The following is a 24,847-nucleotide window of genomic DNA, read 5'->3' on the forward strand; positions in this document are numbered from 1 at the left end:
GACCTATTTTACATGCGACTCCTGCTTTACTTTTAACTTAGATCACACAGAGGCTCACAATGAGTTGGGGAGAGTTGTATGTCTTTATCTTTGTTTGCCTTCCTCACAAGTGTCCACTGTTTGAAGAAGTTGTCTCTTTTTCCCCTTTGCACTTCCTCCTCTAGTCAAGTCAAGTCAAGTTTATTTATAAAGCACATTTAAAAACAACCAAGGCTGACCAAAGTGCTGAACAATAAAATACAATCACCTTGAGCATGTTCAGTCACTTCCCAGAAAGTGCACAGGCTGATCGAGCAAACAGGCAGGTTTGGTTTCATCATGTAATCTGATTACCCGTTGAAAGATTTGACGTGCCTCGTCTTCACATCAGGCCTATTAATAGAGAAGACAGAAAACAATCTGTCCAATGGACGGTTGCATTTACCTCTCCAGCGCAGTGTCATTAAGAACCAAAGTCAGGTCAACTGAGCCGTAACAGATGGAATTTTGTTTGACTCTCTGCCACTGGCAACTTGGTTCAGTGCTTCTTAGTTCTCCCATTCGTACATTAAGATGCAACTGTAGACAAAGTAATTTTTACTGTGGTATTTCACTTGATAATTACTTCCCTGGAAAAACCCCAGAAGACACACGCTTTTATAGACAATATGTTTAATTGAGCAAATTAGAAAGGCCCCATATTGCACAGCAGCTGTGTACACACACAGTGGAATCTGCAAGGGAAGCCCTCAGAGCCCCAGTAAAGGGATGCAGTGAGAATCGCCAGTTCAAAAAAAAAAATCCTGATTGAGTCAGAGAGCCTCCGTGCCAAAGCAGTGGCTTTTCAACACAGATGCACATAGTTAGCATGTGTGTGAAACCTCAGAGCCTTTCAATGATCACCCGGCTGCATTGATTCTGCTGGCATATTGCTGATGTACTGGGTTTGCACGGGTGATATAGTCGGTGGCTTCAGCACTCAGAGGGTTTTTGGACAGAAAAAGAAGTCTTGCCGGATCTCTCATTCAGACCAATGCATAAAAAACTGAGAATTACTGAAGTAGCTGCTGTTTCCAAAAGGCAGAGTGATAATCAGAGTGCTGATGAGGTTCTTATGTAAAGTTGCTTGGACTTGCATGGGTTGCACCTCAAAACCATTTGGTAGAAACATGAAAAAATGTAATTTTTACAGAACTTTCCAATTTAAATGGGTTTAAAATGAAAGCGAAACATATCACATGAACGAACATTCACTGTTTTTCCCCAGTTAGACGTTAAACAAGCTTCTTATCAGATTGTTTACAGGGTGACTGTCACACACACTGTGTTGCTATCTGATGGTCACAGAGATTTCGCATACATCTACAAGTTCACATGATCTATGTGGAAGATTTGATTGGCTCACAGCACTGATGTGATTTACAAAAACAGAAGACTGACAAAAAAGTCATAACAAAAAAATAGACTGATAAACGTTTGTCACGTTATCACTGTTTGTAGATTATTTATTATTTTATTCACATTTAGTTATGTTTTACTAAAATCTCTAAAAAAAAATTGTGTGCATGGGTTGACTGTGCCAAACCTAAATATGCTCAGTTTAGACTAAGTAGCAATTGCTGAGCATTTGGAAAGCCAACTTGAAACTATAGAGACTCAAACTCATAATTTTCAATTACTCTCATTTCTGACAAACGTATGCTGCCAATGAATCTTTCTTCAACATACTTAATGCTGTCTTAACCATCAGAAATGTCTGGTTTCTGTTTGTAGTCCAGTTGTATTGACCAGTCATGTTTGAGCAGGCTTTGGTTTCATGCTGGTAAACAGTCTGTGCAGAACGCAGAAGGAGTGCATTTGCAGAAATACAATCTTGAAACCGTTGGAAATCATCCAGTGACTGATAAAAAATGCTTTTCATTTATCTTCATTCGTAAGCAGTCATCAGTGCAGTGAACAAAAACGAAAGCAAGGAAAATAGAGACCGAATTACCTATTCTTTTTAAAGTGACTAATCTTGACTGTTCTTTTTTTTTTTTTTTTTTTTTTTTTACTTTTTTTAGGTCTGGTAGAGATCTGCTTGATGCATCCCCTCGATGTGGTGAAGACGAGGTGAGCCACATTTTCAAAATAAAAAATTCCTGCAATACCTTTACCAAATGGCTACTTACAAGGACGCCATTTCAGTCCACATCTGCCTTGAATCTTCTTGGTGGGCATTTGCATCTATGCTGTGAAGTTCCGAGCATACCAGGTCCCCCAGCTCAGCATGCCAAGCCAGTTCTGCAATCCACATTTAAGCAGGCCAAGACAAATGCCAAGAGCCTCAGACGTTTTGTGGAAAATGAAATGCATCATTTACCCATTTATTCCTCACACAATGTTAAGGTTAGATGTTTTCTGTTTTTAAGTCACTCTTCTTTTTTTTGCCTCGTTACCTTATTTAAAAAAAAGGCCCAGACCTTTTCTTTCTGAGACTTGCAGAATAAAGCCCATGTCACCGAATCTGTTTGCAGTGTTTTAATGCCTTGTTTCCGTTACCATCTCCTGTTTGTGTGTTATGCAAGAGCGGCAGCAGTCACGAGCTGCAGAGTGATCAGGAGCCTCACACCACAGCGTCTCAGCCAGCCATAAACAGGTCGTGGGCTACTACTAAAGCTTTATAGGCTTTCACAGGCCCAGCCAAGACCCCTGGCTTCGTTCTGGGCCCCCCTACCCCCATTCACTACTTGTCCGTAAATTGTGCAGCTTTTTCTGTCATTTACGGCTGCAGTTTCTTGGTAAATAAATTGCTCGGCGTGCCTTTTAAAAAAGTGAGATGGTTGCACTTTAAAGGCAGTGCCACCACCAGAACACAGAAAAGGAAGCACGGGGGATAAAAGCCAGGGGTGAGCGGTGTTGTATTAGTCGATATTCGATACTTTGAAGGCATACCGTGTGATTTATGGTCATGTGTGGAAGCTATTGGGGTTTATTACAGGTAAGTCTTGAGCGCTGCCTGTCCATCCTCACACAGGGTCAGGGTTAAAAGTGCACTCACTATTTGCTTTGTAATGCTCTTCCTTAAAAAGTGGTAAAAGCTGCACTAAAACTGGACAGGTTTATCTGTTTGTTTTCTGTTTGTGTCGCCATGTGTTGACGTTGATAGGCAGATTTTGGCTGGGAATTGGTCAGTGTAATCTGATTCCTTTCTGTCTTAAATAGGGGATTTTTAAAAATTAATTTAAATCACCACTATAATCAGTATATGAATTTATAAACAACAGGTAGTTGCTGTTTATTTGGCGTGATAATTACACACACAGCTTGTATCTTTGCCGTACACATACAATGCCATGTATGTGTAAATATGCATTCACACTGTACATGTTCACACATGTTCTAACACTTAGTATCTACACATGAATTCATAAACCAAGCATTACATACCAGCTAATTGGGAAACTGAGGGAGCTGAAATCTATTAGCAGGAACCTTGGAGCCGAGACGCAGACACACCTCCACTGGGTTTCTCTCGCTCTCTGTGTCTCTCCCTCTCTCTCTCAGGCATGGCTCTTATTAGGCACTGGCTCCTGCTTTATTGTCCACCGGTCCAAATTGAACAGCAACTGGTGTAAATTTACTTTTTTCCACCAACACAGAATCAAAGGAGCTTTTTTTTCTTCCTTTTTTTCTTTCTCCCTTTTTCTTTCTTTTGTAGTAAACCCGCCCTAATGTGTACCTGCCGTGGAGTTGATGTTTACCTGTATTGCGAATGAGGATTTGGCTTTCTCCTCTTTCACAGGGACGGGGGGAGCGAACTGCAGATTTAGGACTAACATCAGCAGTTTGCTTCTCCACCAGTAGCCAAATACTGCTGTTATGAATCAACAAAATGTAATGTCACGGACCATTTGGCAGCTTTTACTCGTCCAAGATGACTGATTTGGTAGATAAAGAAATAGCTAGACAATGTAATAGCTCTACATATCTATTAAAGCACTTTTGAGTAATGATAGCCAGCATTTCATTAAAGCACATTCGACATTGCTTTAAATATGGGCAAAAGTAAAAGTCTTGTCAGATGACTCACAGTGTGTATTTTTGCCTTTGTTGCTGCACTTTAACTCTCTGTGGTGTGTTTACTGACCAGTCAAGCCATGACTCCTGTTACTCACCTTTGCTAACAAGTACATCTATCTTACATCTGAGGGACTCCTGCTGAGCCCACCTGCCATCAGTTTGACTTACAACCGCTTTCATCGTTAAAAGAGAGTTAAACATACAGTTTCTTGGGCACAAGACAGCATTTTATATTTTTGTGCAGCAAATGAATCAGTAGAGGTTATGTCTTGATAAAAAAAATTCTTAACTGCAAAGTGAATTTAGTGTGAATTGCCCTTTTGGTAATATAATGCACATTTCTGTTAATTGTCATACAATTTCAGATAATTTAATTTAAAATATACCACTCAGAGGTTTTGACTTTTCTTATATTGTGCACTCCTCTGGATAATAAAAAGCCTCAGATATAAATAAAGCATACTTCGCACAAAGCAAAGTTAATTGCCCTTGACCCTGATACTCCCGTCATGGACATGGGCAGGAATGTGGAGGTGAAGAAGGGGGGGGGGGGGTGATACGACATGGGAAGGGGAGGGCAGTCGTCACTCTAGCCGAGAGAGACAGTGGGACCGGAGTTACAGCTTTTCATTAACCTGGAAACCACCTAGTTACATGGTTCATGGGCTGTTCTCAGCTCACTTGGAGGTAACAAAGGGTGTCGGGCGGCACTTTCTGTAGGGGGGCTGTGCGCTCGGGGCACCCCATCTGAATCTGATCAGGTTCCCCCTCTCATTAGAGAGTCTCAATGAGCCCGCATTTCCCTTCATGTTGAGATCCTGTTACATGGAGCTCCACCCTTATAAACATGCATGCGCAAACATACTCACACACACATCTGAAACAGCTTCCCATCAACCCTTATGCTGTGCTTCCTTCCAGAGAATGAAACCACACCTTCCTCATGTCTGTGTCTGCCTAAGCAGCTTGTGTCACAGGGAAGCTATTTTTGCTTCTACAGTGCATACATGATCGGATGTGTTTGTTTTAATAAGGCCCCATATTTTTTAAGCAATCGCTCTGACGGAGCCACTCCTTCTTTCTATCTTGTCGCCCTCTGCACCAATTCTGCCTTTTTGCCATTCTAGTTTTTTGTATCCTCTCCTTACGTATTCCTTGTTTGTTCCTCTAAGTCTCTTTCTTTGTCCTCTAACTGCGCTTCATTCAACTTTTTAACCTTTTAAATACAAACGCTTTCTCGTGTTTTTGCATTCTTCTGTGGTTTCAGTTTTTCAGCAAACGTCTCAGTTAACCTGTTGTTGTTTAACCACTACGGTTGTTAATATAAACCTTATTACATAACTACTTCATCAATATCATGTGGAATCTATTGTTTAAACTTGCATCTTTTCTTCTGAATTTGTAGTTAGTTGAGCGATTATATAATGTTTTGTTTTAGATCCCTGTTGTACATGTTTAGAAGATTTGTATTGAATTGTGCAATTCTGTAAATTGTGTTGTATGACATGGCTGTCACTGCAACCCACTAAGCCTGCCAGTAGCTTGTTTCAAGCCTGATTAGAAAAACCTGGTACTAGCCCTCAATTGGGGCAGTATCCATGGAAACACTACCTTCATTTGGTCACAGCACGCATGAAACTTGCTGAGCTTGAAAGTGCTCTTTGATGAGGGCTTTGACAGATGACATCCAGGCTTTTTGGGCAACATGTGACAGCACTAAGGATAGTGAGAGGTTTCAGGCCTCCTCCCTCCACGTCTGTTTGCCCCCAACTGTTTGGTGAACCCCTGTGCACTTAAGGAGGAATCCCTGACACAACCCTCAAACAGCAGGGCACAAAGCAGTAGCAGTCTGATAGCTGATCTTTCCTTGTAAAGGAAAGGCAGGTCAGCGGTAGTCAAGCTGGCTTCTAATCCCCCCCAGCGCTCTCAGTCCGCAGGGCAAGGCTTCGCTCAACATGTAAAGCTAGACACATGCCGGGCGAATGCAGGATAAACTCAACTTAGTCAGTGCATTGCTTGAGTGAGTTAGTTGTGAGTCCAGTTCAAAAGGCAGAGAGCAATTCTTTTCATGGGCAGAGCAGAACTGCATATTTGGCAGGACTACAATATGAATAGTCATAGCCTAGTCACGCTCGCTTGCATTTCTCAATGGTGAAAAATGCAGTTCAACATAAGTGTTTGTAATATGGTTCATTAGACTGTTGTACTTACCAAGTCTGCCATCCTAATAACACACTATGAATAATTATTTATATGATTATGTTGATTATTTTTACTCATATTGAGCATAGCACAGGTTGAGGCAATCCTCAAAGTCAAGCTAAGCTAGCAATCATAGTTCATCTGGTATTGTAGAATAGTATTACTAATGCTAATAATAACTAATGCTATTCTGTATACTCAAATGGCAGTGGTAAAAATGGTAAATGGCCTGTATTTGTATAGTGCTTTACTAGTCCCTAAGGACCCCAAAGCGCTTTACACAACCAGTCATCCACCCATTCACACACATACATTCGTGATGGCAAACTACATTGTAGCCACAGCCACCCTGGGGCGCACTGACAGAGGCGAGGCTGCCAGACGCTGGCGCCACCGGGCCCTCTGACCACCACCAGTAGGCAACGGGTGAAGTGTCTTGCCCAAGGACACAACGACCGAGACTGTCCAAGCCGGGCTCGAACCGGCAACCTTCCGATTACAAGGCGAACTTCCAACTCTTGAGCCACGATCGCCCCGCAATCGCAATGCTCTACTTTAGTCTGTCTTCACTGCTTTCTCTGCAAGCAGCTTTGCAGCCCACCTTCATACCAACTCTTTCTTTTCATCCTGTGTATCTGTGTATATAGGTTGGCATTAATGCCTCCTCTCCTCTGTAACCTAGAGAGCTGTACTGCTGGTTTTCCTGCTTCAGGCTTTTTTTCCATTGATGCACTTTAAAGGGTGGGTAGAGACTACTAGAACAGCACAGAACCACCAAATATAAATTACTGCAAATGGAAATAATAATTTTCTTTCGCTAAAGCGGTCCTGACTGAAATGCGAACGATGTAGAAAGGCAGAAAGTAGGGGTGCGGTGGGTTGAGGAGGTGCATCGGTCAATACATCCCACGTTTATGCTGACAGTTCATTTTGTCACAGACCTGCAATTAACATTTGTGGTTTTGTTAACCGTAACCATAATCTTTCTCCTACCAAGTGTTTTAATGTGCCTAACTTATACCTTTGTTCATCATAACCACAGTTTTTCCAAAACCTGTGCAGTACTATACTAAACTTTCTGCAGATGCTGCAAAAATAGAGTAAAAAATCTTTTTTTAAATTGCTTTTGAAACATTATGAGATCCTTCTGTCTTTTATATGATGGGTGTTTGACTTTTTGATGGTGATTTTGTGTTATTTTTGATTTTTTGTAACTGTTGCTCCATTGTGACTTTATTGTATTGCACAGTGAAAAATAAAATTCATTAAAAAATCAAAAGGAGTTTAAGCAATACAATACAAGGCTCATGATCCTTCCTCTAACCTTCCTTTAAGTGCAACTTCACCTTCAAATAAGTTTGTCAGCTCTTGCGTTATATGTGGGCAGCTCTCCCAAGATGACGCCATCAATAAGTCCAAAAATAGTTCAGTGAAAAACAGTGACATATCCCTGAATATACCCTTCCTTCTGTTGAGCAGTTTTAATGAAAAACGTTTAAAATATCAAAGAACTAAGAACTGAAATGTTCCATCTCTTTTCAGGCAAGTCACTGCTTAGTCAAGCCAGATTTGTGTCATCGTGACATTGGTGACTTTTACATCAGTGTTTTTCACGGGTTTATTCAAACATGCCAAAACATCACAGAAAAATAGCTTATATTGTATGATCCTTACAGTCTGTTTGTCATCCTGTTTGGTTGCCTGGTTTTCTCATATTCAGCTGAAGGCACAACAGTTGCGCTCTTGGCGTTGCACCAGTTTGCAACCCAAGAACTTTTGTTTGTGTTGTTGTCCAGAAAGCTACATTTCTTCTTGGTTTCAAACCATACTCTTCTGAATGAAGTCTAGAGTTAGATCATCAAGTTCTTTGGCGTCCTTATTGGTACTCACCCCATATGTAAAATCATCCTACATCAATATGACTGTATTCATTCAGACTTTTTTTTGGAAGTGTTACAGAAACAATCCATTTAGGTTGACGGCTATTGTGGATTAAATGGAAATTTCGACAAACCGCTGACATGTTACATTTTGGTTGGATTAACAGAAAGGCATGCATGTCTGAAAGATGTTACTACCCACTTATTTTAACCTGACTTTCAACCATAAAAAAGCCCTTAAAAACCACACCCATAGTTTTACAGTTGTGACAGATGTTACTAGAGTTACACACAGCTGTTTGAGCTATAGCTAACAGTCATATGGATTATTATAGAAGTTTGTGTTATAGAGGTGCATGTAAAGAGCATATGGCCTGTCAGTGTTTGTAGTTGAGCACCTGTATTCATTATCAGTGAAGAGGTTCACATTCCAGTGCACTAATTACAGAGTAAAAACATAGAGGGCTTTGATTTCACTACACCCTCACTGTGCTGCAACCACACGGCTGCCCCCCTGCCGCACCATTTCAAAACTCAGACATACATGTCTGTGCATCCTTTATTTATTACTAAAGTTCCAGCCTCCCGCGAGAAGCTATTCCCACATTGGAGTCGCTCTAACACAACATTTCAAGCTCAGCACAAATTGTTGTTGCTTTGGAACAACTCGTAGTTGTTTGGCAGTTTCTTTACTCTCTAGATTGCCTCTTTTCTTTCAGTCATTAAATCTTTTAAATCCAATTAAATTGATATTTCGTACTAGTGCCTAAAGCGTAGGTATAAGTTTGTTCCCATTTTTTCATGCAGTGTTTAGGCAGATAGAGCCAAGCATGTTTACTGCACCGGACTACACAAAGGTGTGTAATATGTAGTTGACATTGCTCTGAAAGTGATCTGGCCTGTGGGTGAGAAGAAGTCACTGCTCAAGCATTCCAGACTTATTTAAAAACCTTGGCATGATTTGGTTGTAACTTTCATAGGTCTGCATCACTGACTAGATCCATAATTCTTCATGTCACTCAAGCTCTTAAAATAACTGGATTTAAGCTAAAAGATCTGGATGGCGTCCAGTAAAAATTACTGTGGCCTGCACTTGCACAAAGCGTTATGCTTACTTCTTAGTCAGTGATACCAGATAAGGGCAGATAGCAGTTTGTCCAAGAAAGAGTTTAAGAGATATATGTGATGAAAAGAAAGTTGAAAGAAAAGCAACAGAGAAAGGTAACAGTATTCTTCTTTATCCACACGTGGCTGGGTGACTCTTTTTCAACAACTTTCTGATCAGTAAGTCTTTAAATAACAATATTACAAGCCCTGAGACAAACTGGCATCTACACCCTAAAACATCATGACACAAATGTTTAAACAAATGAAGAATATAACAGCAAGATGACTGAATTTCTTGAAACAAGGCCTCTGTAGTTTAACCTCCTAAGACCCGAACTCTTCCACCGCATGCATTTTTAATTTCTCTTTGATATTTCGGCATATTGGGGCCCGATGAATGTAAAAACAAAGAATTACCAGATTTTTTTTTTTTTTTACCTTATTTTTGTTTTTAAGAAAAATAAGAGCCACATATGAGGATATTCGTTTAAAATTTTCATAGAACAGTAGCAGTATAATGTCCTCGTAAGTGGATATCAGGCCCTTATTGTGTAAAATTTAGTATTTTGGTCTAAATAACCCAAAATGTAATGTCAGGTCCTAGGAGGTTAAGTATGATTATTGGCAAATTCAGTCGAGACCTGAGCCAAGGCTGAGACATGTCATGTTGGTAGCTCATGGGAGTCTAAACAATATTGCAGAAGTTCCCAACCGTGGCTTCTACTGTCCTCTCCTGGACTACTCTATGACTGATGAGATAATCAATCGAAAGACTAGTACCTTAATTATCGAAAAAGAGAGTTGGTCTAGTTTTAGCCATGATAAAAAAAAATAATATTGAGTTATAGTAACCTGAGTTTTTTTTCTTTGTTCTTAATTTGTACTTGAAGAACCTGCAAAAGAGGTTTTACTGTTTTACTTTTACTTTTATATGATGCCATAATTAAAACTGCACCATAGCGCCATAATTTCAGCTAACAGCAGTTGGCAGAGTTTAAAAGACTCTAGATTAAACACCCAAGAAATCCTTCCTGTTATGCAATCGTTTTCTGGAAATGGTGGTAAGACTGCTCATTTTTTCCACCTATCTGATCCACTTCTGCAGCAGTCACGTTCTAAATTTGCCACAGTCCACTCTAACACAGAGTTATCTCTTAGTCAAGCAGAAGTTTGTAATGCTCAAAGCATTTGAGGTCCCAGTCTTAGACTGGCCCTGCCTCATGGTGTTTTATGCAGCTTTTTTTCTTGCTCTTCTCCAGTAACACTGCCTGATCTCAGGTCACAAGGGTCACAGCATATGAGCAGACATCTGGACTAGCGAAACAGTCCCAACATCACCACTGGGATTCAGAGGAACCAGTTTTATCAGTGTGAGAGAGAATCCAGAATGACAGAAGGATTTTGTAGCCCCTTTAACAACCAGACTAACTTTTTTTCTGATATCCAGACTGCATGTATAATTTGGGATTTCCCAGATCCAGTGGGTGCTGGTGAAACCTAACCTGGCCTGGTCCAGATCAAACTCTGGCAGCCTGCCGTGTTGCAAGCACCAAAAGTTTATCACTTCCCTTGAGCTCCCATCTCACATCTTCTTCCCCTTTAATATTTTTTCCTATTCTGTTCTCCAAAGGTTTGTCTTTATATCCCTTCTGCTCCTATTCTCAGTTTTTCCTGTAACAGTTTTATTATAGATTTAATATATCAATTTTTTCTTTGCTCATTTCTTTATGGACAGGGCATAGATGAGTTGAAATCAAACTTAAGTGTGATACACCTTAATTTATGGTGCTTTTTAAATCGAACACACTATTTACTCTGTGGGACTAAGTCATCTCCGTTGTCAAAACAATAAGACGGGAGCCTTTTATTTTGGCTCTTTACCCTGATGCAAGACTGTATGGCTAAAGTCACAATTGAAGGAATTTGCCATGTTGGACCATTTATGTCGGAAATGTGGTCGTAACCTCATGTACCAATGCAATGGACTTTTACCATCTTTATGATCCTGCTCATTAAAATTAACTGTCTGGTTGTAAAAAATAGACTTCCCCTTTATGTTTCCTTCTGGATTGTCTTATGTACTTCAGATCTAACATGAGAAATTGCTCAACTTTCATTCCTCCCCCTTGTGATTCACTTCTTCTTTTTCTTCAATCATATTTTTTGTTTCTCTCCTTTTTTGTCAAAGCACTTGGCATTCCAAGAGAGAAGGCATGGGCAGATCAAGGCTCTCACTGTAGCAACCAGTCCAAATACGCAGCAAAACACATAAATCATAAAACATTCATACTTGGGGAAAATTGCACTATATGAAATACTACAGTATAATAGATAGGTATAGGTAACTGCCTGTTGTAGATTAGGTCATTACTTCTCTACTTAGTGTTTTAATTAAATGTCAGTCTGTCTGAACAGCTATAAATAAGAGTTTTTAAATAAATAGCAAGTCATCAAACTCATCCAGCTATTAATTTCTTTTAAGGGAATATCCATATCTCTTAAGAAAGGCTTTTAAATCTGCCCAGTCAAACCTATGCGCTTGAATCAACCTAGCAACCCCCTTCCTATAGGCTTTTTTTTTTTAACACAGTCTGTAGGTTCACCTCCACATCTCACCACCTATGAGATGACAGCCCATTTTGTCGGTGGCCCATTCAAGCCCATTACCACAAGGGTCTGGGAGCGGGCATAGCCTTGCTAAGCCCTGAAACACTCCTCTGCTATCCATAAAAATACAAAGAATGGGGCTCTAGCCTTCTACTGCACATTCCTTTACCTTTTTGACATCTTTGTGGATGCCTGACATTTGTGCTTTTATAGGTATTGGAGGTCAGGTGGACGAGGTCTTTCGTATTATTTAAACAAGAGTGTTGTCTCGTTTGCAGAATCACCAACCTGCCCTCGCCTTCACCCTCTCCCGGGTAGCTCTGGGCCTATAAAGCACAAGTACAGAGAGAGTAGGATGTGGGTGAAGAACAAATGGGGGAGCCTTGATGAACTTGCAGATTTCATCACCTCTTGGTATACTGTATCTCCATTAGCTTTCACTGATGATTGAAGAAGATGCTCCAAGCAGTGTGTTTTAAAGAAGCCCCAGGGTTTTCCTTGGGTCTTCCGTCTGTAGAGTTTATGACTTGCAGGGCTGACTCCAAGGCCAAGCAAATCTGCCAGAGCAATATAAAGGATATCTTTTGCTCTTCTTCAGCCAACCAGTATATCTTTGTATTCACTGAGGCCGTGTTAACAGAAACTAGAGCTTTTTGTCTGCACAAATCCCCCCAAACAGGACATCCACTCACAACCAACTGAAGCTTTGGGTCTTGTTTTCTACAACTGGTTGCTGTGAAAAGCAACACAAGCAGTTTCCTAGCCAGGGGCCTGACAGTTCCCCTGCTGCCATAAGTTCTTATATTCATCCCTATTATCTTCTACTCCCTGGGCCTTTCTGCTTGGTCCCTGGCTTTTATGACAGGGTAGAAGAGGGCCATGAGGAAATGAGGTGACCCCGGGGTTACGAGTGGAGTCAGGGGGCTGGAACTGGACCACGGCATTGCCAACCTCACTCTCTTAGGGCCAGTTCGGGTCGAAGTAGGGCAAGCAAAGGAGACAGGGGGAGACTGAGGACAGAGTGCCTTCCATCCTTGACCCCTTCATCATATGACTCTAATTAAGCCAGATTTGAATTTGTTTACAAGCCCCTGTGGTCTTAAATCTTCTTGGTCTTTGCCTCCTCCCAGTACCTCCTGTTTCACCATCATCTCATACCTTGAGTCCTTCTTTTCTTCTTGTCTTTAATATGGTGTCAGACATCTATTTATTATCCTGTTTTTACTAGTTTTCAGGAACCAGTTACAAGCTATTTGGGAATCCACCAAATAGGATTTGAGGGACACCCCTCTAAGATGTTAATCTGTTAGTGATATGAAAGGCCGCTCACCCCACTAAACTTCCCCTCCACTGGAACCTGGGGGCTCTTTATGGCCCCATCAGGCACCCGCGTGGACGACTTACTGCTGACCTTGTGACCTAGAAGTTGAAGCCATATGAGGAGGGAATCTTTCTCTTGTCCCATTACTGCCTGCTTTTTTTACTCGTGTCTCCTGCTTCGCTCCTCAGAATTGCTAATGTTATTTAAGATCTTCAAGTTAGATTTTGTCATCTTGTTAAACACAGTTGTCATCATCTCATTTCACATATAAGACGTTAGTTATTTCGTCATGTTTTCTCTAATTCCAAGGCATACAGTGGTGTTAAATGAGGAGTCTTAAATGAGTACCTGAAGCTCTTTACCACTAACAAGCATGATTTCTATTCATTCTTTCAAGATTTACACACAGCTCACCAGACTTTATTAGAGAGGTACCTGCATGTTTGCTGTACAACAAAAAGTCACTCGACTGGCTCCATCGTATTAAAAATTTACACGTAACTCAAGAGCTGTTACTATAGGCTTGCTGGCATGTTAGTACCTGAAATGCTTTGTGCAAAAGGCCTGGTCCTGGTGTGTTGCATGGTTAATTGGATCATTTGGGTTAAATAAATGTTTAAGTTCTCTCCTGCACTGAGTGGAAGGAGCCTCTCATCATAGTGGAGGAGGGAAAAAAGAGAGGGAAGAAAATAGAGGGAAAACAAGCTCAAATTTGTGCTTTTGAAGCCATGTCGGAGTATAGCCTACACAGGAAATGAGGATAGAAATTAAAAGAAACCAACATCTAGCTATGATAACAGTCCCTATGCAGAGTTAACATAAGTTGATGGAGCTGATGATCATAATATTTAAAGTAACTGAATTTTTAATCAGAAATTTCTTGTTGCAGGTTTCAGATCCAAAGAGGCACCACTGACCCCACCAGCTACAAGAGCCTGGGTCACTGCTTCCGGACAATTTTCCAGAGTGAAGGGTAGGTTATCCTCAGTAGTGATTCAAAATAACACGGGAAGCCACTCATGAGTCTTTCTGTTTTCCTGCACATGAAAAACACAAAGGTTGATAGTGCCATTATTTGCCTATGCTTATTAAATTCATTTCTTTTTAATAGTTCCTTGAGGGGCAAAAGTCAAGCACAAACTCAATGAATGCATCTTTATTACAACAACCTAGAACAATAAAATGTACTGTGACATCAAGGCAAAACTTTAAGTTGGCCACCAAAAACTTGGTGTTTGCTTATGCTGTTGTGTCCATAGGTATGCTATGCTTTTTATGTCTTTAATTCTTAGGAAAAGCTACTGTTGCTGTCATACTAACAGCATATCAGGGAGAAAAGTATGTAGTCAGCTATGCTGTGAGTGACATTTCTTCCAAACATGCTGCTTTATTTAAATGTAACCAAAAGTTATGTGGTTTGGTGGCTATAAGGATGTGAGCATTACAGTTTGGCTTCCTTAAAAATGGCTGATGTGTCTGTCAGCCTCCAAAAATATCGTGCAGCAAACCACTGAACATACCTTATTATACGCTGTATCTCGTACAGGATACGAGTAGACTAACTAAAGACAGCCATCCTGCCATGCTCCCTCCTCGTCTGCCTGCCCTGTCACAGGTCTGTGAGATAGAGCAGGCGTAGGAGAAAGTGTTTGCCACTCGCTCTGTTTACGATGAGCCGACAGCTTTACTGCGGATATAAAGTTGATCTGCTGCAAGGTGTGAGTGAGCGCAAGGCAAGAGGCTGGCTAGTGACAGTTAGAAATCCTCAGTTGGCTGGAGTTCAACACACACACTTATGCTGTTACAGTAGCCATGCCCTCTTCACCCCATACGCATGCTGACAGTGTGACATTTAACGCTTCTTTGCCTACTTTTTGGGTGTGTCCTGCGGGACTAACCTTGTACGAATTTCCAGAGAAGTCTTTTGGCACATAAAATGGTTGACATAAAGCGTGGCGTTCACAATATCAACATAAGCTTTTGAGTGCTGTTTGAGTGTGATCTCATCTAACAAAGTCGAGACGTGCCGCAGAATCACTGAATACGGAAGATCCACTTCCTTGTCGACCAATTATCATTAACAGTATATTTTTGCTGAGTATGTAATCACTCCCCAGTAGCACATTGAGGATTACCTACAGGCCAAACCACTTAGTTATAATTTATATAAATAATGTTAGGCCCCACTGTTGTAGAATTATTATTAAAAATAAACTTCTCCCGTCAGCTCATGGCAGAACAGGGCCAACACCAGACCTCTCTCTCACTCTCTCTCTCCCTCTTTGAGGCGGTGAGGGAGGAAACCTGAGCTCTAAAGTTGAGCTCAGTGACTAAGCTGAAGAAAGACACAAGCCTGGACACAATAGCTGCACCTATAGTATTTAATTTCATATACAAGGAGATGCACGTGAATGCTTAACACGAATTAAGAGTTATATCTGTTAAAATTTTACATTTGCCATCTCTAAAATATAGCATGAAATCCTGTAGCTGTGCTCATAAGTGTGTGACCGTGTGAACTACACTCACTAACACTTGGTTGTGTATTGCCTTACAGTCTGCACTTCTTTCTTTTTTTGCATGTGGGTGCAGCAGCGTGAGCATGTGTTAAGTGTTTCCGTCTGGAGGCAAACAAAAAGACTCTATTCTCTAGCATTCTTTGCTAGTGTGGTATCCAGAGACTGGGTCGGGACCCAAAGCGCGGCCATGGTTATATTAAAAGGGTCCATGCATTACATGAGAACGGTGGAAATACTGAAGATGAGTGACTAATGCCTGGAACTAACACTGTAGGGTTGAGGGATGTGGGGTTGAATCCAGCTGGGACCACCCATGCAAAAAATATGTATACATTCGTGGTAGTGTGAAGAAGAGCAGATACGATTATGATGATCCAGATCATGTATGAAATGCGACGGTGAAAGGAATAGGTTAAAGGAATATTTGGCATTTTTGGAAACATGCATAACTGGGATCTCTGAAGGGAAATTAAGTTTTATAGCTTATAAAGGAAAGATAGTCCAAGATTATTAGTGAGCTTTTGATGGAGATATAGTAAGGAGGTAAAGAGACATTGTCAAGGCCAGCTGCTTTCTTCTGTTTTTAGTTTTGATCCTAAACTGACCTACTTGCATTGCATTTATAAAGGAAAATACACATATATCTAATCCTCAATTCTATTTATATAGTGCCAAATCCCAACAAGAGTTGCCTCAAGGTGCTTTATAATGAAAGGTAAAGACCCAATAATACTAGAAAGAAAACCCTCAAAATCATACGATCAACTATGAGGAAACATTTGGCAACAGTGGGAAGGAAAAACTCCCTTTTAAGTGGAAGAAACATGAACCAGGCTTAGGGTGGGGCAGCCGTCTGCCGCGACCGGTAAGGGGTGAGCAGAGGGAGTCAGGACAAAAGACACAATGTGGAAGAAAGCCAGAGATGAATAAAAACTAATGATTCAGAATCAAAGCAAGAAAGAACAGTATACTGTTAAACTACTGTTAAACCTACTTATCTTACAGACTGTGCTAGATTAATCCAAATCTCAAACCCCTGACAACCACAACATGTGCTATAGCGTCCTTTTGTTACAGCAGGTAAAAGTGTTTATCGTACAATCTCTTACGTCAGTAACACAGGGTTTTTTTTATTCTAGTTATAGCTATTCGTGACTTAGGTGACATCTAAGTTGCATAAACGGAAGCAGTTTTGGTGGATTTAATCCTGGCCACTGGGAATTCTGTTATTTAGTTCCTGTTAGGAGCAATGTCAAGTTTTAACAGGCACTAGGAAATGCTAAAATATTCCCTGTGCAACATTTTTCAGTTTCCTCAAAGACTGTGAAAATAAAATGTGTGTTCCAAAATGTAAATCGCAGCAACTTTCCAGGTTTGCACATTTTCACTGTTACGCTATTTTTGTCTGTTTTTATTTCTGTCACTGGTATCGCTGTTAGTGGATTTATTTAGTTGGTCTTTTTTGTGTAGTTGTGTCACTGACACGCTTCTCTCCAGATGGATGAAGGCTGTTAAAAAAGGAAAGGTTTATGAAAATGAAAGCCAAATTACACACACAAGCATACAAGTACACCCAACTAATGCTGGGATATACACATCCCTCATCCCTCGCTCTGTGTCAGGAGGCCATTTGTTTAGGAAAGACAAAAAGGGACTTAGTGTGTACTTTACATTGGCAATCAAATAAGGATTCAAATGATGGCCACTCACTAGAGGCCATATTTGTTCTGTAACAAATTTCACTCCTCCTTCATCACCTGGTGGCTCCCCAGCCTGACCACACCCGGGAAATCTGTGGCCACCATTTGCATGGACAAAGAGAGGAGAGGGAAAGGCCTTCCGTCTGACTGAAATAACTTGTTTACACAAACCATATAAGAGATTCATTTTTGGCTTCCAGGCAGCATTTTGCTCAGCGATAATCCCTTGCTCTGGCATGATAATGCGGGCTCAATTACCCAGAGCCAGCGCTGCTTGTGTAGCTTCAGGTGTTGATCAAATAGGCTGGATCACCTGATGAAAAGTCTTTTGATAATTAGTTGTGGTTTGCTGCTGTTTTTGCTAGGCGCCCTCGCCGCTGTGGATTCTGTGCAAGCGTAATCGCCTGTCGGTCTCAGGTTATAGTCAGTGGAAATGTGTTCCAGCAGCAAAAATATTTACACTTGTACCCAATCAACCAAGATCATCTCTGTTGACTTTTAGAGAATGTTGCCACAACAGAGCTGGTGCTGCTGTTCACAGGATACAGTCGGCCACGCCATGTTGTCCTCTTTGACTTGTATTCAATATCAGTTTGCCCTCTCTGATAGTTTCGCTTTCCCTTCGCCACAACAAATATTTAATGACCATGTGTACATTTACAGAATATTATTATCTATTATTTTTTATTTTTAGATAAAGAAATTATTTTTGGTAATAAGGCTACTTTTTATTTGTCAGTAAACTCCTTGGAAAGGCCTAAAAGATTAGTTTTTGACTCCTTAGTCCCATTAATTGCTGTCAGGGTGGTGTGTTTGTTTAGATGACAAATGGGGGGGAGGCTAGATGATTTCCTGAAACAACTGAGAAATACCGAGTAAATCGTGTCTTTTCTCTGAACCTTTTTTTTTTTAGCTGTGCATCAACCCACATTTGGAGCCTCTACTTGAGTCTCTATCTGCAGGTCGAGAAAGAGAAATTCTTATTTTGTAGCATAGCAAAGACTTTGTAATATTAGCCTTGAGTTTTAGAAGTAAATCTTCAGAACGCCATCAGGTTTCTGGTAACTATTCCTTCAAAATGACTTGTATTCCACATTGTAATGAAGGGCATGTCATAATGTGCATCTCTGATTCACTGATGTGTGTTTTCACTTTTCGAGGTTAGAGCTGGCACAGATAACTAGCCACGGAATATTTATTTTGTTTTGTATTTTTTTTTTTTAAAGAAAAGAAAACAGCTGAATGAAACTTTTTTTATTAAGGCCATCTTGCAGTTTCACAATAACCACTGATGTCATTTGAAAGTGTTCTTTCAAGAAGTAAGGTAGCAACAAAAAAATTGAACAGAGGAAGCTTTGAAACGTTGTGATCGAAGAGCATATTTTGCATTTTCCATGAATGGAATTTGTATCATGGAAAATATCTCAATGGTAAATAAACAAGGAAGCGGGAAATCTAAAAAGCTTGTGATGGGTGGTGACCACAAAAGAATGTAGTTTTTCCATAGCAACACGTTTGTTATGTGTTTACACATCGTTGCCCTGAGCTTTGCACGGCAATTAAACAAAATATTTATTGAAATATTTATCGCAATTACACATGCATAACCCCATCTTCAGATTGATTGATTTATTATGGATAAAAATGTCCTGACCTGTCCTGTCCTTTATACTGATAGTATAAGAGTAGTGGCCTCTGCTGCTTCCCTTCTTTGAAGATTTAAACCTGTTTTACCTGTTTTAATTCAAGACAGTCCCCTTAAAACAACATTTAGGAATGATAATAGTGGAGGAGAGGTAGCTGTTGCCAGGAACAGTTTGCTATCAACACAAAAGCTAATGACTCAAAGTATCCGATGCTTCAGATGTGCTGCGTTTTAGACCTGGAGCCTGTGGCACACGTGGTAAAGTTTGACAAAAACAACATATTACTAGTAAGAAAAAGTTAAAGTATGTCAATCTGGCCCCATTAATGTAAACTAGACCAGTTCAAACAAATGTCCTAAATGTTCTAACATGTTTTGACCTAACTGAAGGCTGTGGGAAATGCATGTGTGTGCACTTCTGAATGTATACGAAACATGCAGTGTGCAAAACAAAGCCTACTACTGTCCTCTTGCATGTGTACATCAAAAACCAGTCAGACATTCGTGTGAATCTATATATGTGCTCTTTTGTTACTTTTCCATCAGCCGTTAACATACCTCACCTGGTTACAAAGGGGCATTTACCTATGAGAGGGTAACTCAGCTTATATCCAAGAATCTGAGTGAATCTGAACACAGCATGGAAAGGTTAAGAAGAGATTTGTATATAATTCAAAAAAAGCACCCAATAAGTGTGTTAATGACTAATTTAACAATCTGTTCATTTAGTTTGTGAAGGCATTACATAAAATTCGCTTTTCCAAAATATAGCCTGTGTTCCATGTAGGTACACATCTCAATATGAATAACTCACTGTATCATTTTATTATTTTTCCTGGCTCTGACTCTGCCTTAAATCATGGCTGGATGTATAATCGAGCACAGGCAAACGACCAAATTGACTAAAATTATACAGCTACTGCTTCTGAAATATCCAACATATCAAATACTGAAAAAACACCCTTAAATCATTTCCTCAGCATATTCATGTAGAACATGTTTACCAGGGTTTGTGGTTTGAAAGTATATCTGAAAATGTGCCTTGCTGAATAAGGAGGAAGAGAAAATGTCACGCCAATCCCTTTGTGATTTTTAAACCTTTATATAAACCTTAAACAGGAATTCTGCACATTGTATGAATTCCTTAACTCAAATTTGACTAGCAAGTCACTGCGACATCACGCAAAGCCAAGTCTTTATCAAGCATGCATAGCCCTGAATAGTGGATTAAAGCTTCTTGATGCAAGGCGACAGTGCTGTCCACTGCACCACGCTGCCTTGTGACGTTCATTGGCTTCCACTTATTTCCATACAATATGAAAATCAGTGAGCAGCCATTTGAAACTTGTCTTGGAACATGGCAAAATGCATAACTAAAACTTCCTAAATCCTATGCAATCTGTACTTTGTATCCTAAGTTAGAGTTGCTGTGGTGTTGAGCTGTATTGCATTACAACGATGAATAATAAGTTGATGTAAAGTTATCAGTGTATTAGAGGATATTTCAGCAGCAGTTTGGTTGATCCGATGTACGTGTAGTGTTGATACACTACACGTACAATGTAAAAGTAAACTAACATTTTACAAAAACTTAAGTCGAATTCAGTGCCAGAGAGGGGCAGGGATAGCTCATTAGGTAGAGTGGTGGCCCCATGATCGGAAGGTCGGGGGTTCGACTCCACTGAACGGCTACCCTGAGGTACCCCTGAGCAAGGTACCGTCCCTGCACACTGCTCCCCGGGCGCTGCACTGGTGGCTGCCCACTGCTTCACTGGGTGCATGGGTTAAATGCAGAGGAACTATTTCCCTATGGGGACTAACACACACACTTTACACTTTACAGAGAAACATTTTATTTCCTCTTTCTACAGAGTATTTGGATTCTACAAGGGAATCCTACCTCCTATTCTGGCAGAGACACCAAAGAGAGCAGTCAAGGTGAGACAAAGGACATGGCCGTTTGTTCACTGATGGCCGCAGAGCTTCTCGGCATATGATGCAACGCTCAGGATCTGGTTTCTTGGCAAACTGCTTCACTCCCATATGAAAACACTCAAACCACAATCGTTCTAACATGGTACACACGTGTTGATTAAACACATGACGCCCTCTGCCATGTCTGCCTCCTTAGCCACTCCTGTTCATTCTGTTGGTCTTCCAAATATTGACTTACAAGCATTTGAAAGAAAGCCATCTCTTGAGAGCCATCTTTGGATATTTGTAATGAGGTTTAGCATTTGGAGCTAACGTGTAATGGGGTGACAGGGATTGGGGTGAGCGGGGGGTTGGGTGGCGCAGAGGGCCCTGATGCTTGGCATAGAACACCTCTGTAATGAGATGCTGGAAACAAGGATGTGTGAACTTTAAAAGTAAGCACTCACACTGAGAAGATGGGGTAATCACTCACATTGAGAACAAAGCTAGGTGGTGAGAAATGTCTGGAGCCAGAAAACAAATTAAAGCTCAGATTAAAACAGTCTTGCTGGCATTTTGCCCTTGGTCAAATAAACAGATCCGTGGATCTGTCTGCTTTTGAGACTTTTGTCTTTCCACAAAGATCAAGGTCTGAAATTCAAAGCGTACCGTCATTTCATGTTCGTTTACTAAATACATGCAATCTTCATGTAGTTCCCCCTTTCCTTTTGTGTGTTTTTAAGGTAGCTTTCTTTATGTACACCATATGTGGGTGTGTATGTGTGCACAGATGTCACTTTCTGACAGCGCTTTTATCCTGATCTTTCCCACTGCAGTTTTTCACCTTTGAGCAGTACAAGAAGTTGCTGAATTTGACCCCTTTGTCTCCCGGTGTGGTGAGTCTTCCATCCAGGGACACCTGAATACACTCTCACTTGAAAAAAGAAATACGCACGCACACCGGATTTGGAATAATGTTTTAGAGTATAAAAACAGCTCACCTGCCAAAGGCTTTTAAAACAAAGACAAATGCCAAGAATAATTTTGCCAGGCAAATGAATTAATAAAAATGTAAATGTCCTTGTTAACATTTCATTTTCAGTGCTGTTTCATGTAAAACTTTTAGTAATGAAGGAATAGGTTTAGAAGGGAAATTCTTACTCATTTTGTGTTTTTTATCTTGGTCACACATTGGACAAGATAAACATGAAATGATTTCCAGAGCTTAAATTAATACTGTTGGCATAGTGCGAGCAATTCAGCACACATTTAGTCATTTATGTAGCTGTCAATGTCATTTTTAGAACTTCTGAAACAAACCCTGAATGTTCCACTTTCACCTCAGTTTAGCATTTAAATGTATGAAGCAACATTTATATGTAGTTGGCACTCAGTTTGGGACATCAGCTGTGATCAGTGTGGCACTAATGACTCCATGTCTCTGGCTGAACCTTTGCTTTTATGAGCTTCATTCCCAGCAACAGAGCAGCCACAAAAACTACAAGCGTTTGTTCGGTGCTGCTACGTATGTGTTAATCCAGTATAACTGGCAGCTTATTAGAAGGCTTTTTTAAAATTACACAAGTAATAATTACTTTGTTTTCATTTCATTGACTCACACTGTGTGAGAATCTATTCAGATTTTTTTTTAAATTGAAGATAGGAAGGAGCTAAATGTTGCATAACAGCAACAGTTACCATAAGACTACGGTGCAGACTTAACATTGGGCAGGTGCTGCGTTTTGCCCATGCTGTATGTTGTGTTAATATAAAAGACAACCCAAATCTGTAACCTGGAGTCACAACAGCAATCATAGTGCTTGCACTCGGTATAATCCTGGAATCTGCAGTCTGGTTTGTCCATTGACAATTTGATTAATGCTTATTCAAACAAAATGAGTGTGCCCCTTCACTGCTGACACAGACGAAAAATCACTTTGCAATTCTACAATGAATGTAAAGCAAGTAGAAAAGCTATGGCGGTAACAATACTGCCTGTCTGCTGTGACATTCAGTCATTTTTAAATAAGCTCAGCCATATGGGAAGTCAGACCTTACAATTTAAAACAGCAAAAGGAGTCCAGCAAAGTTTGTGACATGCTAGTGATCTAAAGGTTGAATTCATAACAACTGAGACAGCTGATCAGATAATATCGTTTACCCAACCTCAACTGCACGTCCAACAGCAACTAATCCCAATTCGAGAAAAAAGGCAGTTAAAAATCAGTGTATTAAAATTTCAAGTTCCCATTTAGTTAACTTTAATCACGTTATTTTATCGCAGCGTGGCTACACTGGGACAACCCACTGGGATTATATCGTTTATATAGTAGCACCTTTTTCTCTTCATCCCCAAGTTAAGCAGGTGGGATTCTTTATAGCCTGGACATAAACACAGATTGCCTCTTAAATTAAGATGAACCCACAAAACTTCATAGTCACCACTCCTTTCAAACCCCGATGTTTGGAAGTAGAGCCAAAATAGTCTAATATTTAACACAGTACTTTAAAACCAACTTGACCAACTTGCTTGGCGGTTGTTAATTCTGGAGACTGGCTACACCACAGGCCATGAGGTAAGAAGAGGTTTCATCCTTCTTGAGTAATTGATTTTCTGTTATATTGAGTCAGAGTTTTAAGCTAGAAAGATTTGTATTGGTGGGGTGTGGTCACCGCACACCACCTATTCAGGTGGCAGCCAAGTGTCAGCCATGATGGATGGCTTACCTGTAGCTCAGTGTCAAAGCCGCCCCAGCGTGGAGAATATCCTCATCTTGTTTTTACAGCCATTTCTGGAGTAATGTTTACCTGTCCCATTCATCATGCCCTCTTCCCACTCTTCTTATGCCTCCTTCTGACTATCTTCTTTCCACCCCTTCCTCTTCCTCAAGTACCTCTAACCCCATTCCCCCCAGAGGCCCTCGCATATCAAGTACTGTAATCACATCAGATCATTAGTGCAAGTGAATTACAGATTGGTTGTGAATGGTGCTCTCTCTTCCCCCCTATTCAGCATGGCACAGCTGAATGCCTTCACTCTGATTAATGAGGACACACACAGTAATAATACAAATAAGGAATTAAAACGTGGCTCGCTGGCTGTGTAAACATCGCGAGGCATGTCTGAGAGGATGGGTCCCGGGGCTCTGACAGCAGGATAAAGAGGCAGGAAGAGTAATGAGCTATAGACACGTTCTTGACATGTTCCCATTACGCCTCGCTCTGAGCACGCATGCACGCATGCACGCACACATGTACACACACACACATGTACACACACACTTAGATGCAGAAATAGACAGACCAATGTAAGTACATGCAGTGTTGCAACAGCCAGTTGTATAAAATCGGTGCTACATTAGTGCATGTTGATTGTGATGAGATGAATGAAAGCAGAAAATAATTTTTTGGCTTCTTCAGTGCAAGTTTGTTACCTTGCTCACATTCCTACTTTCTACTCACCTTCCTCTCATTCCCATCTGTCATCTGGCATTCTGTCTGATGATAAACACAGGCGTCTTAAAGCATTTGTCAAGAAGTAACAATGATGGCTGTGACGAATACATATTTTAGACAAGACAAAAAGACTCAGGTTTCTGGAAATGAAATAACAACGGCAGCTCTTGTAACCCGGACACGTTGTCACTCTTCATTGTCTTCATCAGTTTATCTAGTTTGCTCTGTCTCTACCCAAATATTATCTCCACATTCTGAGTCCTAAATCACGTCCAACTCCCCTTTAGGCGCTGTCTGCAGCAGGGCTTGGTTCTGGCTTGACTGAGGCTTTAGTGATCAATCCATTCGAGGTGGTGAAAGTCAGTCTCCAGGCCAACAGGGATTCCTTCAAAGAGGTTGACTGAAATCAAATATTGTCATAATGTGTAAAATATTGGTAATCTACACATCTTTCC

General features: G+C 40.6%; 1 protein-coding gene across 1 annotated transcript in view; it reads left to right on the forward strand.

Moving 5' to 3' along the window:
- slc25a21 (solute carrier family 25 member 21) overlaps window positions 1–24,847 on the forward strand; it is an 82,839-nt gene that overhangs the window by 53,424 nt on the left and 4,568 nt on the right. The window contains exons 3-7 of the mRNA XM_080870088.1: window positions 2,043–2,091; window positions 14,048–14,131; window positions 20,894–20,960; window positions 21,773–21,832; window positions 24,680–24,787. Coding sequence (XP_080726214.1) covers window positions 2,043–2,091; window positions 14,048–14,131; window positions 20,894–20,960; window positions 21,773–21,832; window positions 24,680–24,787 — 368 coding nt within the window. The remainder of the gene's footprint in view (window positions 1–2,042; window positions 2,092–14,047; window positions 14,132–20,893; window positions 20,961–21,772; window positions 21,833–24,679; window positions 24,788–24,847) is intronic.

Source organism: Rhamphochromis sp. 'chilingali' (assembly GCF_963969265.1).
Source record: "Rhamphochromis sp. 'chilingali' genome assembly, chromosome: 21".
NCBI classification, from domain to species: Eukaryota; Metazoa; Chordata; class Actinopteri; order Cichliformes; family Cichlidae; genus Rhamphochromis; species Rhamphochromis sp. 'chilingali'.